Source organism: Rattus norvegicus, chromosome 19 (assembly GCF_036323735.1).
Source record: "Rattus norvegicus strain BN/NHsdMcwi chromosome 19, GRCr8, whole genome shotgun sequence".
NCBI classification, from domain to species: Eukaryota; Metazoa; Chordata; class Mammalia; order Rodentia; family Muridae; genus Rattus; species Rattus norvegicus.
In genome coordinates, this window is record NC_086037.1 from 16619530 (window position 1) to 16635015 (window position 15486).

Sequence of the window (15486 nt, forward strand, 5' to 3'; positions counted from 1 at the left end):
GTAATGTCTAAGGCCTTGTTCCTCCCTGGTAGAAACATGAACATGAGGTCACTGCATGTCCTGTCAATCCCCTCAGCTCCTCAGTTCCCACTCCTTGTTTTCTTCTCACAATGCTACAAGTCTCTGGAGCTCAGATCTTGGATTTTCTCCCAACTACACTTTTTCCCTTCATGACCTTCTCAAGGTCTATGATGGTAATAAACTCTATATTTGTGCTACTTGAGAAATAAACACTAAATTTAGATATTTAGCCCACAAAATCAAATTTGAATGTCGTTATAAATAAAGTATCTTTTGAGTAATGTCATAGCCCATTTTGTGGTGCTATAACAGAGTGAATGCTCTTAAGGAAAAGACTACTTGATGTCATGTCTTTGATGTTTAAAAGACTCCTTGTACCTACTATATCCAAATCCTAACTCTTGAGTTTTCTCCATTAAAAACTACATACCCAAACAGGGCCCAGGGGGCCTAACCTAATCTAGATGTGACCGGAAAGTCTCCTTCATGATACGAAAAGACACCATGTAAGCAACTCATAGCCCTACTCAACTATGATGCCTATGAACCACAACAATGACCAGCATGGTATACTAACTCTAAGGGTGCAATAGTGACACACAGACCTTGACGGTAACCAACATCTCTCTAATTAGACTTAAGACCTGCCAAGAAGAGAGAAGTTGTGCCTGGTATTGGAAAACCTAACCAACTACTCAGGGTTAGTGAAGTCATGGACCTTGGGGAACCTACAACTAGCACTGGACTAATAATTCTAATCAGCACGATCCCTAACTACATTCTGCATACTTGACCTTATACATACAGATAAGTGTAGTTCTCATACCTCATTAAGGAAACGTCTCTTTACAACACAAGGAGGCCATTACAGAAAACTACAACTCTACAAATGGGAGTTGTAGAGCCCAGTCTCAACTTATCTACAAAAAAATTCCTGCACCTAATGTTTAGTGATCACTGCAGAAGGGACAAAAACATTGTAAGAGCCAGAGGAACAGAGAATTTGCTGTGAGCCTGTGTTTCCATGTAATGTCAGAAGCTACACTTTTAAAGTCTCATCAACATGACTGTTTGAGCATGAAGGACACCAGTAAACATGCTAACACGGAAGGAGGAAGCTCATGAAGTCTCAACCCTAGAGGAAGAATTACAGGCAACCAAAGAATGCTGAATGTGGTAGAAATATTCTTCCCTAGGGAAGAGTACACCAATTGGCTATCCATTATCAAATGGTCAGCCTGAAAATACACATACAAGCAACATTGCACAGATGAAGCAGGTTGTATTTATGTATATTTTGCAATACACACAGACACAGACACTGACATGGACATGCACACATGTGTGTGTGTGCGAACACATACACATACCCACACACATTTAACAATTTTAAAAGGGGGTCATGAATTTAAAAGATAATAAAGAAGGGTTTGCATGGGAAGGAAGGCTTGGAGTGAGGAAAGGGAAGGAAGAAGGGAAGGAGTGCTAGCACACCAAGAGCACAGGTAGGACTACAACTTCTGCTCCTAGGGACCCACCTGGAGCCCTCAGGACACAGGAGCCAAGGAACAATCTGGGACAGGATCATTCCAGTTTCTGTCTGCACCCAGAGGTGATACTGAGCCACGGGCCTCTGTGTCCTGATCCTGCTGGGAAAGAGTTGGTCTCCCAGGAGAGCTGACAAACAGACTTACAGGAGGGTCAAGTGACTGTCAAAGACAGCAAGACCAGCTAACACCAGAGATAAACAAATGGCAAGAACCAAGTGTAAGAACATGAGCAACAGAAACCAAGGCAACTTGGCATCTTCAGAACCCAGTTTTCTTACCACAGCAGGGCAAGGATATCCCAACACACCATAAAAGCAAGATTCCCATTTAAACTCACATCTCATAATGATGTTAGATGACTTTTAAGAAGGATATAAGTAAAAACCTTAAAGAAATACAGGACAACACAAGTAAACAATTAGAACCCCTTAAAGAGGAAGCATAAAAATCCCTTAAAGAATTACATGAAAACACAACCAAACAGGTGAAGGAATTGAACAAAACCATCCAGGATCTAAAAATAGAAATAGAAACAATAAAGAAACCACAAAGGAAGTCAACCCTGGAGACAGAAAACCTAGGAAAGAGATCAGGAGTCATATATGCAAGCATCACCAACAGAACACAAGAGATAGAAGAGAGGATCTCAGGGGCAGAAGATTCCTTAGAAAACATTGACACAACCATCAAAGAAAATGCAAAATGCAAAAAGATCCTAACCCAAAACATCTGAGATATCAAGGACACAATGAGATCAAACCTAAGGATAATAGGTATAGAAGATAGCAAAGATTCCCAACATAAAGGTCGGTAAATATCTTCAACAAAGTTATAGAAGAAAATTTCCCTAACCTAAAGAGAAGCCCAAAAGCATACAAGAAGCCTACAGAACTCCAAGTAGACTGAAGCAGAAAAAAATTCCTCCCAGCACATAATAGTCAAAACACCAAATGTACTAAACAAAGAAAGAATATTAAAGCAGTAAGACAAAAAGGTCTAGTAACATATAAAGGCAGACCTACCAGAATTACACGAGACTTCGCAACAGAGACTATGAAAGCTAGACGATCCTGCACAGTTGTCATACAGACCCTAAGAGAACACAAATGCCAGCCCAGGCTACTATATTCAGTAAAACTCTCCATTACCATAGATGGAGAAACCAAGATATTCCATTACAAAACCAAATTTACACAATATATTTTCACAAATCCAGCCCCATAAAAGATACTAAATGGAGAACTCCAACACAAGGCAGGAAGCTAAACCCTAGATAAAGCAAGAAAGTAATCTTTCAACTAACCCAAAAGAAGATAGCCACACAAACATAATTCCACCTCTAAAAACAAAAATAATAGGAAACAATAATCATTAGTTCCTAATATCTACCAATACAAATGTACTCAATTCCTCAATAAAAAGGCATAGACTAAGAGACTGGATATGTAAACAGAACCTAGCATTTTGCTGTATATAGGAAACACACCTCAGTGAAAAGACAGACACTTCCTCAAAGTAAAAGGCTAGAAAAAAGTTTCCAAGCAAATGGTCACAAGAAACAAGCTGGAGAAGCCATTCTAATATCAAATGAAATCAACTTTCAACCAAAAGTTATCCAAAAAGATAAGGCAGGATACTTTATACTCATCAAAGAAAAAATCCACCAAGATGAACTCTCAATTCTGAATATCTATGCTCTAAATGCAAGGGCACCCTTGGTCATAAAGGTCATAAAACAGGCCTCAACAGATACAAGATGATAGAAATAATCCCAGGCATCCTGTCCTACTACCGTGGACTAAGGCTGGTCTTCAAGAACAACAAAAAATGACCGAAAACCCACATATACATGAAAGCTTAACAATGCTCTACTCAATGATAACTTGATCAAGGAAGAAATAAAGAAGGAAGTTAAAGACTTTTTAGAATTTAATGATAATGAAGGCCCAGCATATTGAAACTTATAGAGCACAATGAAAGCAGTACTAAGAGGAAAACTCATAGCTCTGGGTGCCTCCAAAAAGAAACTAGAGAGAGCATACACTAGCAGCTTGACAGCACATCTGAAAGCTCTAGAACAAAAAGAAGCAAATACACCCAAGAGGAGTAGAAGACAGGAAATAATCAAACTCAGGGCTGAAATCAACCAAGTAGAAACAGAAAGAACTATACAATGAATCAAGAAACCAAGAGCTGGTTCTTTGAGAAAATCAACAAGATAGATAAACCCTGAGCAAGCCTAACCAGAGGGCACAGAGACAGTATCCAAATTAGCAAAATAAGAAATGAAAAGGGAGGCATAACAACAGAAACCAAGGAAATTCAAAGAAATCAGATCCTACTGCAGAAGCCTATACTCAACAAAACTGCAAAATATGAATGAAATGGACAATTTTCTAGACAGATACCAGGTACCAAAGTTAAATCAGGATCAGATAAACCATCTAAACAGTCCAATAACTCCTAAAGAAATAGAAGTTAAAAGTCTCCAAATCAAAGAAAACCAAGGACCACATAGATGGGTTTAGTGCTGAATTCTATCAGACCTTCGTAGAAGACCTAATACCAATACTATCCAAACTATTCCACAAAATAGAAACTGAAGGAACACTACCAAATTCCTTCTACAAAGTCACAATTAGTCTTATACGTAAACCACACAAAGACCCAACAAAGAAAGAGAACTTCAGGCAAATTTCTCTTATGAATATAGATGCCAAAATAATAAGATTCTTGCAAACTGAATCCAAGAACACATCAAATCAATCCCCCATCATGATCAAGTAGGCTTCATCCCAGGGATGCAGGGATGAAGGATGCCTATAGGCACATAGGAAGTGACAATAGGAGGTGTGGCTTTATTGGAGAAGGTTTGTCAGTAGGGTATGGCTTTGGTGTCTTAGAAGCTTAAACCTGCCTGTGGATTCAGATATAGAACTCACAACTACCTCTCAACCATGTCTGCCCGCATGCCATCATGGTTCCCACCATGATGAAAATAGACTAAACCTCTGAAACGGAAGCCAGTCCCAATTAAATGTTTTTCTTTAAAAGAACTGTAGTCGTGGTGTCTCTTGTCAGCAATACAACACTAAGACATTGTTATTTATATTTCTTTGCTCTCATCTGCTAAAAGCATAGATTCAAACCCTAGGCTGCTTAGATTCCCAAAAGTCTGGCCCTATCCCTCTTCCCAGCTTTGTTTCCTGATATCATGATCTTTCGCCCTTCTGGGGACTGAGGAATTTTTCTCCCACTGCTCAATGGGGCTTCTCTCTGCTCTTAACAATAAAGAAATGTCTTAAAATCCTATTTCTAGTGAGATCTTTGCTGATAAATTTTCATTTTGGCCTTTAGTTTATTATTTCATGGTGTTCCCATATACTTTCTTTTACTTCTCATTCAGCAATTGCCATGCAGTGGGAAAAGAATATTCTCGAACCTAACATTGATCTATAAGTCTTTTTTAACCTTTTGTTTCCCCAGTTCTGAACAGTGTCTGACACAGAAAGAAAAGTCTTTGCTGAGAAAAAAAACTATAAACAGATGAATGGCTTAGGAAATATTTTAGAAATACCTAAGCCTTTGACCACTATAACAACTACAAGTGTGTTTTGAGGTCATTTTTTTAAGCTGTTACTATGAAGAAAACAGTATTGACTTTGCTTAAATGGAACCGAGGTTTCCCCCTTACTACGCTTCTAATAAAGAATACATTTTTACTAATGTTTGCCTTGTGGAAAACTCTACAGCCTAGGTATACTGTTGAGGGAGCTGGGGAAACATCCCTGAAAAGAGGTTGCTTGCCCTAATGGTCCCCATCAATAGAACTTAAGCTATTTGGTAAATAAATATTCTCGAACTATCTGCACTAGAAAAAGAAAAAAATGTCACTTAAGGAAAACACATGAGCCAGTTCTGGTTCCTAGGTTCCCCTTCCCTGTTAGGATGCTCTTGTCACAGTTTCTGACAGATCAAACGTTGGAAGCTCCAGAAACCATCCTCCTCAGCCTTCACGGCTAAAACAAGGTTCTAGGTACCATTTGAACCAGAAAATTTTATTTCAAGCTCTCAAAAACAGCAAAGGGTTCCATGTGCTGCTTTTCCAATCTTCTTGCTGCCATGTGAGGCTTACCTTTTTTTAAAAGGTCTACAGGCTGGTACTTATTTTTTATATTCGGAACATGCTGCTCCTTCAAGGAAGTTTGCTGTGAGGCCTCAGTTAAATTTGAGCATTTGGCAGTGTCCTTGGGGGAGCTAATGCTTCTGAGTACCAACCGATGTTCTTCAACGACATTAAGGATTTCACTTTTCTTAATCTCGAAAGGTATGAATTGGCCAGTTTTCGGTTTTTGGTGTTTGTTTTTAAAGACATCTATAGACGTTCCATGAGCCTTATTCTATAAATAAAACAAAAAAATTAAAATTTTAATATTTATTTTTTTAATGTAGTTGCATGGTTAAGTTTATAAGTAAACTTTACCGAGATGAAAAAAAAATCATACCATAGCTGGCTGCATTTTGAAAACCATCTCGCTGAGAAGATATTTACTGCAACATGCATGACCGTTATTAATTAAGCCCACACTCTAAAGCTAGTCCCAAGCATGAATGGGACTTCAAAATCCCACTTCAAAAGGAAAGTGATTTGTCCAATAGCAGCTTGTGTCTCAAAAGAGATATTTTAAAATGTAGGTGTGCAAACAAACACCCCCCAAAACTTACATACAGGCAGCATTATTCAAATTGAACATTTAGAAATATAGAAATATATATGAAAGGGGTTGGGGATTTAGCTCAGTGGTAGAGCACTTGCCCAGCAAGCACAAGGCCCTATTCGGTCCCCAGCTCTGGAAAAAAAAAAAAGAAATGTAAATAAAAGTGTATATGCGCTTCCTGGTTGCTGCCACCGCGGAGAGCTCATAAGCAACACCCCACGAGCAAACTTGAGCCTCTGGACCACAGGTAAGACCAACTTTTCTGCTGCAAGCCACCTGCCTGGTGAACTCAAGACACAGGCCCACAGGAACAGCTGAAGACCTGTAGATAGGAAAAACTACACGCCCGAAAGCAGAACACTCTGTCCCCATAACTGGCTGAAAGAAAACAGGAAAACATGTCTACAGCACTCCTGACACACAGGCTTATAGGACAGTCTAGCCACTGTCAGAAATAGCAGAACAAAGTAACACGAGAGATAATCTGATGGCGAGAGGCAAGCAACAGAAACCAAGACTACATGGCATCATCGGAGCCCAATTCTCCCACCAAAGCAAACACGGAATATCCAAACACACCAGAAAAGCAAGATCTAGTTTCAAAATCATATTTGATCATGATGCTAGAGGACTTCAAGAAAGACGTGAAGAACTCCCTTAGAGAAACACAGGAAAACATTAATAAACAAGTAGAAGCCTACAGAGAGGAATCGCAAAAATCCCTGAAAGAATTCCAGGAAAACATAAATAAACAAGTAGAAGCCTAGAGATAGGAGTCACGAAAATCCCTGAAAGAATTCCAGGAAAACACAATCAAACAGTTGAAGGAATTAAAAATGGAAATAGAAGCAATCAAGAAAGAACACATGGAAACAACCCTGGATATAGAAAACCAAAAGAAGAGACAAGGAGCTGTAGATACAAGCTTCACCAACAGAATACAAGAGATGTAAGAGAAAATCTCAGGAGCAGAAGATTCCATAGAAATCATCGACTCAACTGTCAAAGATAATGTAAAGCAGAAAAAGTTACTGGTCCAAAATATACAGGAAATCCAGGACTCAATGAGAAGATCAAACCTAAGGATAATAGGTATAGAAGAGAGTGAAGACTCCCAGCTCAAAGGACCAGTAAATATCTTCAAAAAATCATAGAAGAAAACTTCCCTAACCTAAAAAAAGAGATACCCATAGGCATACAAGAAGCCTACAGAACTCCAAATAGATTGGACCAGAAAAGAACACACCTCCCGTCACATAATAGTCAAAACACCAAACACACAAAATAAAGAAAGAATATTAAGAGCAGTAAGGGAAAAAGGTCAAGGAACAAATAAAGGCAGACCTACAGAATCACACCAGACTTTTCGCCAGAAACTATGAAAGCCAGAAGATCCTGGACAGATGTCATACACACCCTAAAAAAACACAAATGCCAGCCCAGGTTACTGTATCCTGCAAAACTCTCAATTAACATGATGGAGAAACCAAGATATTCCATGACAAAATCAAATTTACACATTATCTTTCTACAAATCCAGCACTACAAAGGATAATAAATGGTAAAGCCCAATATAAGGAGGCAAGCTATACCCTAGAAGAAGCAAGAAACTAATCGTCTTGGCAACAAAACAAAGAGAAGAAAAGCACACAAACATAACCTCACATCCAAATATGAATATAACAGGAAGCAATAATCACTATTCCTTAATATCTCTCAACATCAATGGGCTCAACTCCCCAATAAAAAGACATAGATTAACAAACTGGATACGCAACAAGGACCCTGCATTCTGCTGCCTACAGGAAACACACCTCAGAGACAAAGACAGACACTACCTCAGAGTGAAAGGCTGGAAAACAACTTTCCAAGCAAATGGTAGGAAGAAGCAAGCTGGAGTAGCCATTCTAATATCAAATAAAATCAATTTTCAACTAAAAGTCATCAAAAAGGTTAAGGAAGGACACTTCATATTCATCAAAGGAAAAATCCACCAAGATGAACTCTTAATCCTAAATATCTATGCCCCAAATACAAGGGCAACTACATTTGTAAAAGAAACCTTACTAAAGCTCAAAACACACATTGCACCTCACACAATAATAGTAGGAGATTTCAACACCCCACTTTCATCAATGGACAGATCATGGAAACAGAAATTAAACAGAGACGTAGACAGACTAAGAGAAGTCATGAGGCAAATGGACCCAACAGATATTTATAGAACATTCTATCCTAAAACAAAAGGATATACCTTCTTCTCAGCTCCTCATGGTACTTTCTCCAAAATTGACCATATAATTGGTCAAAAAACAGGCCTCAACAGGTACAGAAAGATAGAAATAATCCCATGCGTGCTATCAGACCACCACGGCCTAAAGCTGGTCTTCAATAACAATAAGGGAATAATGCCCACTTATACGTGGAAATTGAACAATGCTCTACTCAATGATAACCTGGTCAAGGAAGAAATAAAGAAAGAAATTAAAGACTTTTTAGAATTTAATGAAAACGAAGGCACAACATACCCAAACTTATGGGACACAATGAAAGCTGTGCTAAGAGGAAAACTCATAGCGCTGAGTGCCTGCAGAAAGAAACAGGAAAGAGCATATATCAGCAGCTTGACAACACACCTAAAAGCTCTAGAACAAAAAGAAGCAAATACACCCAAGAGGAGTAGAAGGCAGGAAATAATCAGACTCAGAGCTGAAATCAACCAAGTAGAAACAAAAAGGACCATTGAAAGAATCAACAGAACCAAAAGTTGTTTCTTTGAGAAAATCAACAAGATAGATAAACCCTTAGCCAGACTAACGAGAGGACACGGAGAGTGTGTCCAAATTAACAAAATCAGAAATGAAAAGGGAGACATAACTACAGATTCAGAGGAAATTCAAAAAATCATCAGATCTTACTATAAAAGCCTATATTCAACAAAACTTGAAAATCTGCAGGAAATGGACAATTTCCTAGACAGATACCAGGTACCGAAGTTAAATCAGGAACAGATAAACCAGTTAAACAGCCCTATAACTCCTAAGGAAATAGAAGCAGTCATTAAAGGTCTCCCAACCAAAAAGAGCCCAGGTCCAGATGGGTTTAGTGCAGAATTCTATCAGACCTTCATAGAAGACCTCATACCAATATTATCCAAACTATTCCACAAAATTGAAACAGATGGATCACTACCGAATACCTTCTACGAAGCCACAATTACTCTTATACATAAACCACACAAAGACACAACAAAGAAAGAGAACTTCAGACCAATTTCCCTTATGAATATCGACGCAAAAATACTCAATAAAATTCTGGCAAACCAAATCCAAGAGCACATCAAAACAATCATCCACCATGATCAAGTAGGCTTCATCCCAGGCATGCAGGGATGGTTTAATATACGGAAAACCATCAACGTGATCCATTATATAAACAAACTGAAAGAACAAAACCACATGATCATTTCATTAGATGCTGAGAAAGCATTTGACAAAATTCAACACCCCTTCATGATAAAAGTTCTGGAAAGAATAGGAATTCAAGGCCCATACCTAAACATAGTAAAAGCCATATACAGCAAACCAGTTGCTAACATTAAACTAAATGGAGAGAAACTTGAAGCAATCCCACTAAAATCAGGGACTAGACAAGGCTGCCCACTCTCTCCCTACTTATTCAATATAGTTCTTGAAGTTCTAGCCAGAGCAATCAGACAACAAAAGGAGGTCAAGGGGATACAGATCAGAAAAGAAGAAGTCAAAATATCACTATTTGCAGATGAATACGATAGTATATTTAAGTGACCCCAAAAGTTCCACCAGAGAACTACTAAAGCTGATAAACAACTTCAGCAAAGTGGCTGGGTATAAAATTAACTCAAATAAATCAGTAGCCTTCCTCTACACAAAAGAGAAACAAGCCGAGAAAGAAATTAGGGAAACGACACCCTTCATAATAGACCCAAATAATATAAAGTACCTCGGTGTGACTTTAACCAAGCAAGTAAAAGATCTGTACAATAAGAACTTCAAGACACTGAAGAAAGAAATAGAAGCAGACCTCAGAAGATGGAAAGATCTCCCATGCTCATGGATTGGCAGGATTAATATAGTAAAAATGGCCATTCTACCAAAAGCAATCTACAGATTCAATGCAATCCCCATCAAAATACCAATCCAATTCTTCAAAGAGTTAGACAGAACAATTTGCAAATTCATCTGGAATAACAAAAAACCCAGGATAGCTAAAACTATCCTCAACAATAAGAGGACTTCAGGGGGAATCACTATCCCTGAACTCAAGCAGTGTTACAGAGCAATAGTGATAAAAACTGCATGGTATTGGCACAGAGACAGACAGGTAGACCAATGGAACAGAATTGAAGACCCAGAAATGAACCCACACACCTATGGGCACTTGATTTTTGACAAAGGAGCCAAAACCATCAAATGGAAAAAAGATAGCATTTTCAGCAAATGGTGCTGGTTCAACTGGAGGTCAACATGTAGAAGAAATACAGATCGATCCATGCTTATCACCCTGTACAAAGCTTAAGTCCAAGTGGATCAAGGACCTCCACATCAAACCAGATACACTCAAACTAATAGAAGAAAAACTAGGGAAGCATCTGGAACACATGGGCACTGGAAAAAATTTCCTGAACAAAACACCAATGGCTTATGCTCTAAGATCAAGAATCGACAAATGGGATCTCATAAAACTGCAAAGCTTCTGTAAGGCAAAGGACACTGTGGTTAGGACAAAACGGCAACCAACAGATTGGGAAAAGATCTTTACCAATCCTACAACAGATAGAGGCCTTATATCCAAAATATACAAAGAACCCAAGAAGTTAGACCGCAGGGAGACAAATAACCCTATTAAAAAATGGGGTTCAGAGCTAAACAAAGAATTCACAGCTGAGGAATGCCGAATGGCTGAGAAACACCTAAAGAAATGTTCAACATCTTTAGTCATAAGGGAAATGCAAATCAAAACAACCCTGAGATTTTACCTCACACCAGTGAGAATGGCTAAGATCAAAAACTCAGGTGACAGCAGATGCTGGCAAGGATGTGGAGAAAGAGGAACACTCCTCCATTGTTGGTGGGATTGCAGACTGGTACAACCATTCTGGAAATCAGTCTGGAGGTTCCTCAGAAAATTGGACATTGAACTACCTGAGGATCCAGCTATACCTCTCTTGGGCATATACCCAAAAGATGCCCCAACATATAAAAAAGACACGTGCTCCACTATGTTCATAGCAGCCTTATTTATAATAGCCAGAAGCTGGAAAGAACCCAGATGCCCTTCAACAGAGGAATGTGGTACATCTACACAATGGAATATTACTCAGCTATCAAAAACAATGACTTTATGAAATTCGTAGGCAAATGGTTGGAACTGGAAAATATCATCCTGAGTGAGGTAACCCAATCACAGAAAAACACACATGGTATGCACTCATTGATAAGTGGCTATTAGCCCAAATGCTTGAATTACCCTAGATGCCTAGAACACATGAAACTCAAGACGGATGATCAAAATGTGAATGCTTCACTCCTTCTTTAAAAGGGGAACAAGAATACCCTTGGCAGGGAATAGAGAGGCAAAGATTAAAACAGACACAGAAGGAACACCCATTCAGAGCCTGCCCCACATGTGGCCCATACATATACAGCCATCCAATTAGACAAGATGGATGAAGCAAAGAAATGCAGGCCGACAGGAGCTGGATGTAGATCGCTCCTGAGAGACACAGCCAGAATACAGCAAATACAGAGGCGAATGCCAGCAGCAAACCACTGAACTGAGAATAGGACCCCCGTTGAAGGAATCAGAGAAAGAACTGGAAGAGCTTGAAGGAGCTCGAGACCCCTTATGAACAACAATGCCAAGCAACCAGAGCTTCCAGGGACTAAGCCACTACCTAAAGACTATATATGGACTGACCCTGGACTCTGACCTCATAGGTAGCAATGAATATCCTAGTAAGAGCACCAGTGGAAGGGGAAGCCCTGGGTCCTGCTAAGACTGAACCCCCAGTGAACTAGATTGTTGGGGGGAGGGCAGCAATGGGGGAGGAAGGGGAGGGGAACACCCATAAAGAAGGGGAGGGGGAGGGATTAGGGGGATGTTTGCCCGGAATCCGGGAAAGGGAATAACACTCGAAATGTAAATAAGAAATACTCAAGTTAATTTTAAAAAAGTGTATATACATATATATATATGAATATATAATAACATTTAAAGAATGGATGAATTTGAAGGAGAGCAGGAAGGGGTATATGGAAGGATTTCAAGGGAAGGATGGGAAGGGAGAAATTAATTATAATTAAATTATCTCAAGAAATACAGTCTATTTTTAAATAATTTTTTTAATTTAGTCATTTTAACCACCTCTGAGAACACTTAACTGCCTATAAAATTCCCAAATGTTTCTCTGCTAAGCTGGAAACCACTCAGGATGGAGGTATGCTGTCATGAATTGATTGTATGTATTGATAACAGGATATAATTTTTCAGTTGTTTTTAATCACGTGTTTCTTAATTTTGAGCAGCATAGTCAGTGGAAGACTGACACAGCTCCAGGTCCCTGAAATGCAATTGTCTATACAATATCTGTCCTACAGATGGACAGAGCTGGTTACAAAAAGCCAAGTTGTTGTCACTTCTAATTGTTGCCAACTCAAGATGTCATTAAGCTCTTGGTGCTAAGTATTACCTTTACCACTTGTCCCAATGGCTGCCCCGTCTTAAGATTTCCCACCTGCTCTGCAAAGCCTTTTTCCCAAACTGGGACCCCCGTCTTTGCTCCCTTTTACCCTCCCACCCTTCCTAAGACCGCACAACTGCCTGACGCCTAGCAAATGTCTGTTGAGCAGGCACAACGCTTGTTGCTGGAGATACGACATTCCGAGAAGACAGCCTGTCCTCCAGGGTCTACAGACTGCAACAGAGAGCTTTAATGCAAAGTGACACGGGAAAAGACACCGGTTCACATATCAGGCTGAGGAGACCGGAGAGGTGCGTCTCATGGTGAAGCTTCTATTCTAGTTTTGTCTAAACAGACTTAAGGGAATACTTACATAAAATGATAAATCCAAGAAAGGGTTAACACCCTTAAATATATCAAATGTGCAAACATGTGTGTGTGTGTGTGTGTGTGTGTGTGTGTGTGTGTAATCATCAAATCATTTGAATAATGATCTGTGTGCCATCTGAATCGGTTTTTATAAAAGCTACTTGAAGCTGTCATTAGTGTCCATGAAAGCTTTTGTGATGATCATTACGGTCTTCAAGTCCCTGACTCATTTTTTCTGAATAGACGCATTAAATAACGCAAAGCAATACCTCGTTTACTCTCTTGTAATGCTGGGCGATAAGAGATTTTGCTTCTTGCAAAAAATCTCGCTGGGTGGTTTCTAATAAGGGGCCTAGAATGGAAACAAAAACACTGCTTTAAATAAAAGTATTTGTTTTGTGGCTGAGACAAGGTCACAAGCTGGCTTGCCATTTGCCATTGTCCTTCCTCAGCCTCCCAGGCACTGCTTAAAATCATTACTTACTTCCCTACAGCAAGGGGGTGAAGCTAGGAGATTAAATTTTGGAGACAGTTGTGGATTTTGTGGGGCTCAATTACGGGGACTTTCTAAGTAATCTTTACAGTTCGATTCGAAAGAAATGAAATAACGTCTACTTGTATGTAATATCTATTATTTGAAAAGAAAACTCAATTTATAGTGGTCAGGATAATGAGCTAAATGATCTTAAATATTAAGTCCCTGAAAAACTAAAGGAAAAAACAAACAAACTTGAAATATCCATCGTCTTTGAAGATTCTTTGAATACCATCTTATAAAAATATTAAAATACATTTGGGGCATAAAAATATTAACTCTTACCCAGTTGACTAAAGCATATAACTCTATACGTTTTTGAGTGTTTTTAATTTGTTGGTAAAGTAACAATTATAAAATAAAATGCCTCAATAAATCAGTAGGACTTATATGGAAATGAGAAATATCCATTCTTTTTTTTTAATTTTTTATTAGATATACTTCTTTACTTACATTTCAAATGTTATTCCCCTTCCCGGTTTCCTGTCCATAAGCCCCCATCCCCTCCCCTCCTACAGATATTCCTTCCATACATCCCCCTGACTGCCCCCCATATTCCTCTTCACTGGGGGTCCAACCTTGGCAAGACCAAGGGCTTCCCATTCCACTGGTGCCCCAACAAGGCACATATGCAGTTGGAGCCCTGGGTCAGTCCATGTATAGTCTTTTGGTAGTGGTTTAGTCCCTGGAAGCTCTGGTTGGTTGGCATTGTTGTTTTTATGGGGTTGCAAGCTCCTTCAACTCTTTCAATCCTTCCTCTAATTCCCCCCCAAGGGGGATCCTTGAACAAGCCTTTTATGCACCCAAAAGTCCCAGAGCCTTGTAAGCCTGTATTTTCTAACACAGAAAGTTTCACTCCTTCCCAGTTAGACTTCACTTCCCAGAAAGCCTTCACAAAAAAAATTACAAAAAAGATAATCAAAGATTTATGGTCATGTGGGTGAGTCCATCCTGCATGTGTAGTCTGAGTGAATGCCCTTACTGGTCTGTGTTTGACTGAATTCGCAGGATTTGGAAAAGGCACCCTCAAACTGAGCCTGTTGGCAGATGCCTAGAATCCCAGCATTTGGGAAGCTGAGACAAAAAGATTTTGAGGCCAGCCTGGGCTACATAACAAGATACTGTCTCAAAAAGTCAAAAATAAAACTGTGCTAAATAACCTTAGGCACAATGAACTCAATTCTGCATGTATTCATTGCGTACCTGCTAAGCTCTGTGCTGCTTTCAGTGCCAAATGTGCCCACACGGGACACCGTTGCACCTGTTTTCTATGTACTATAGAGCTTGGGTTCTTCTAGAAAGAATCTATTAACAAACTCAATGGCATTTAGTACAAAGTATACTGAAATATAGAATAGCATAAACCACCACTAACTGGCCCCCTGATGACTAAACTTCACCTTGAAGAGTTAAAGCTTTACATTGCGTGATGGAAGGAAAGGTTTAAAACAGAAACATCTCCAGAGAAATGACCCAGTGAGGCAAATCCAAACTCAAGCAGCAGCTTTAAATCTGTACTTCATTAATTTCTTGAGCTCCCAGCACCCCAGCCAGAGTAGCTCAAACTCTGTT

General features: G+C 39.3%; 1 protein-coding gene across 8 annotated transcripts in view; it reads right to left on the bottom strand.

Annotated features, from left to right (window-relative positions):
• LOC134483165 (IQ domain-containing protein M-like) overlaps positions 1–15486 on the bottom strand; it is a 249989-nt gene that overhangs the window by 189138 nt on the left and 45365 nt on the right. For 4 of the 8 annotated variants that reach the window (XM_063278426.1, XM_063278425.1, XM_063278427.1 and 1 more), the window contains 2 exons: positions 13649–13731; positions 5707–5971 (listed from right to left, as the gene is read on the bottom strand). The exons of 2 other annotated variants lie outside the window; for them this stretch is intronic. In XM_063278426.1, coding sequence (XP_063134496.1) covers positions 5707–5971; positions 13649–13731 — 348 coding nt within the window. The remainder of the gene's footprint in view (positions 1–5706; positions 5972–13648; positions 13732–15486) is intronic. 2 more of the 8 variants (XM_063278430.1, XM_063278431.1) reach the window with 1 other exon arrangement.